The sequence below is a fragment of the Helianthus annuus genome, chromosome 10, assembly GCF_002127325.2.
Source record: "Helianthus annuus cultivar XRQ/B chromosome 10, HanXRQr2.0-SUNRISE, whole genome shotgun sequence".
NCBI classification, from domain to species: domain Eukaryota; kingdom Viridiplantae; phylum Streptophyta; class Magnoliopsida; order Asterales; family Asteraceae; genus Helianthus; species Helianthus annuus.
In genome coordinates this window covers 157,404,248-157,406,728 of record NC_035442.2, presented here as the reverse complement: position 1 = coordinate 157,406,728, position 2,481 = coordinate 157,404,248, and the positions used below count along the sequence as shown (strand labels likewise).

Below are 2,481 nucleotides of genomic sequence, written 5' to 3'. Positions count from 1 at the left end.
ATACCTTGAAATCATAACAAATAATCAAACAGCCAAGTGTTAGAAGATAGGCCGACCAGGTCAGAATTGCTAGCCGAACGACTAGGCTATTCGAACGAACAGCCCAGCCGATCGGACATACCAGCCGATCGACCGGGCCAACCGATCGGCTAGCACATGGTCCCACACTTTTCAAACTTCATGAAGTATGCTATTGACGAAGTGATGTTCGATCGAATATGCTACTCGATTGGTAAACATTACTCTTCGGATCATGAGATACTATGCTTCAGCACTTAATCGATTCTACAACTCGTTCGTAGTATGGGGTGCCACCCGATCGAGCCTGCTACTCGATCGAGCGACATCCAACTGAGGAACCACTATCGAAGTGTATAACCGATCGGTTAAGCCGGCCGATCGAACAGGCCGTTCGATCGATCGACCTGAAAGGTAAGAACACTTCAGTCTTCTCAAATGCTACAACGAAAACTTCAAAAGTTCAAACCATCATACACAAACACATCAGAGGAAGAAACAAGCCACTCGGATGGTCCAGCCGATCGAGCCTACCGGCCGATCGAACAGGACTGTTCAAACGGACTTTCAAACCGAACGAACAGCCCGTTCAATCGAACCTGCTGTTCGATCGACCAGGCTATTCGATCCATTTACACTCGTTTGCATTTCCGCGTTACTCATTATTATGCTATCGAACTATTCAGGCTAACCCTACTCTCAGCGCTCCCTTCAATCCATAATCAACCACCGTGAGTATACTCGAATCCCTTTTTGCTTTAGCACTTTTGGGTGTTACATCCGTTACTTATCAAATCACAATCGAACGCACCATTCAAACTATTTAAACGCTAACCGATTGCATGTATTACGTGACTAAATGAATGCTTGTTGTTATGTTTACACGTGGAATGCTGTCTACCTGCCTTAGCAACGTAGTACTATAGTTTGGACTCAGCACCCGTTCTCACGGGGGTTGTTAAGGACAAGTACTTGCATGGATTACGGTGGTAATCATGTATTGTGAACTGTCTCGGACAGTCAACCCGCAGTCATTGGTATCGATAGATCCATGTCGATAATTAACATGCATCCTCTCTCTCTGTGTACGTGCTGGTTATGCGTAAACTATTCGAACTCTATATGCTATTACCAAACTTGTATGCTCACCTTTACATTATATGTATTGAGTTTATTTTAACGTATGTGACAGGTGTTTAGGATGCTTACTTGCTCTTCCTGCTGTAAATTAGAGGCTAGGAAAGAGTCTAGAAACCAAGACAATTTATATTTATGTATTTAAATCTGAGTTGTCGAAACATGTTTTGTTTGAAGGATATCAATGTCTGTAATAACTAAATTTATCTTATGGGTCACGGTATGGGACGTGATATCTAAACTATTCGGTAATAATAGTTGTTATGGAATTTCTTTGAATAATCTGTTTCGCTCAGTGCCATGCCCCGATGATTCCGCCATCGGTTGGGGTGTGACATTTACGATGCAAAGGGCGAGGTCATGGCCCTATATTTAGAACAAGCGAAAGAGTTACTTCACCGTTTCAAGACATACAAGGTGGTTCACATCAATCGCTCTGAAAACAAACCAGCAGACGCTTTAAGCAAGCTCGCTTCAACTTCCTTTCAACATCTAGCCAAAGATGTAAGGATTGAAGTACTCAAGAATCCATCAGTCCTACTACACCAAGTAAATGTGATCGAAGTAGGGCAGCCATCTTGGATGACCCCTATAATTCAATATCTACAAGACGGGATACTCCCGGAAAGCAAAGTGGAGGCGAGGAAGATTCAAAACAAGGCCCTGCACTATGAAATGAACAATGGTATTTTGTACCAAAAATCCTATCTAGGGCCCCTATTGCGATGCGTAGACCCCCAAGACGCAAATTATTTGATCAGAGAGATCCACGAAGGGATCTGTAGCATCCATGCAGGACCGAGCATGGTTGTCGCAAAAATTGTGAATGCTGGTTATTCTTGGCCAGGGATGCATGTCGACGCCCTAAGGGAGCTGCGCAAATGTGATTCGTGTCAGAGACACTCCCCGAAGACCCTGTGCCCAAAGAATGATCTTATCCCGGTATCCACCACTTAGCCCTTCCAGCAGTGGGGAGTCGATATGGTGGGACCTTTCCCCGACTCCTGGAGCTGTAAAGTTCATAATCATGGCCGTCGATTATTTTACTAAGTGGGTGGAGGCTAACGCTCTCACGTCAACCACTGCAATGATCGTGCGCAAGTTTATTTGGGAGCACATCATTTGCACGTTTGGTCTCCCACTCAAAATTGTCACAGACAATGGCACAAATTTCGCTTCTGAAGATCTCTAAAAGTGGCTGAAGGAAATGAAGATAGAGCACACTTTCTCCTCTGTGGCGCATCCTCAAGCCAACGGTCAGGTAGAAAATGTCAACAAAAGTATCATTGACGGGATAAAAGCCCGTCTAGGCACCAAGAGAAGAGG

General features: G+C 44.4%; 1 protein-coding gene across 1 annotated transcript; it reads left to right on the top strand.

Moving 5' to 3' along the window:
• Nucleotides 1-1,515: 1,515 nt before the first annotated feature.
• On the top strand, nt 1,516-2,112 carry LOC110882992. The gene has a single exon (XM_022130860.1). It carries the CDS (start codon nt 1,516-1,518, stop codon nt 2,110-2,112), a length of 597 nt encoding a protein of 198 aa, XP_021986552.1.
• The last annotated feature ends 369 nt before the right edge of the window (nt 2,113-2,481 follow it).

What these genes read in the sequence shown, in the direction of transcription:
- LOC110882992 (XM_022130860.1), top strand. Translation starts at nt 1,516, where the DNA reads ATGGCCCTATATTTAGAACAAGCGAAAGAGTTACTTCACCGTTTCAAG.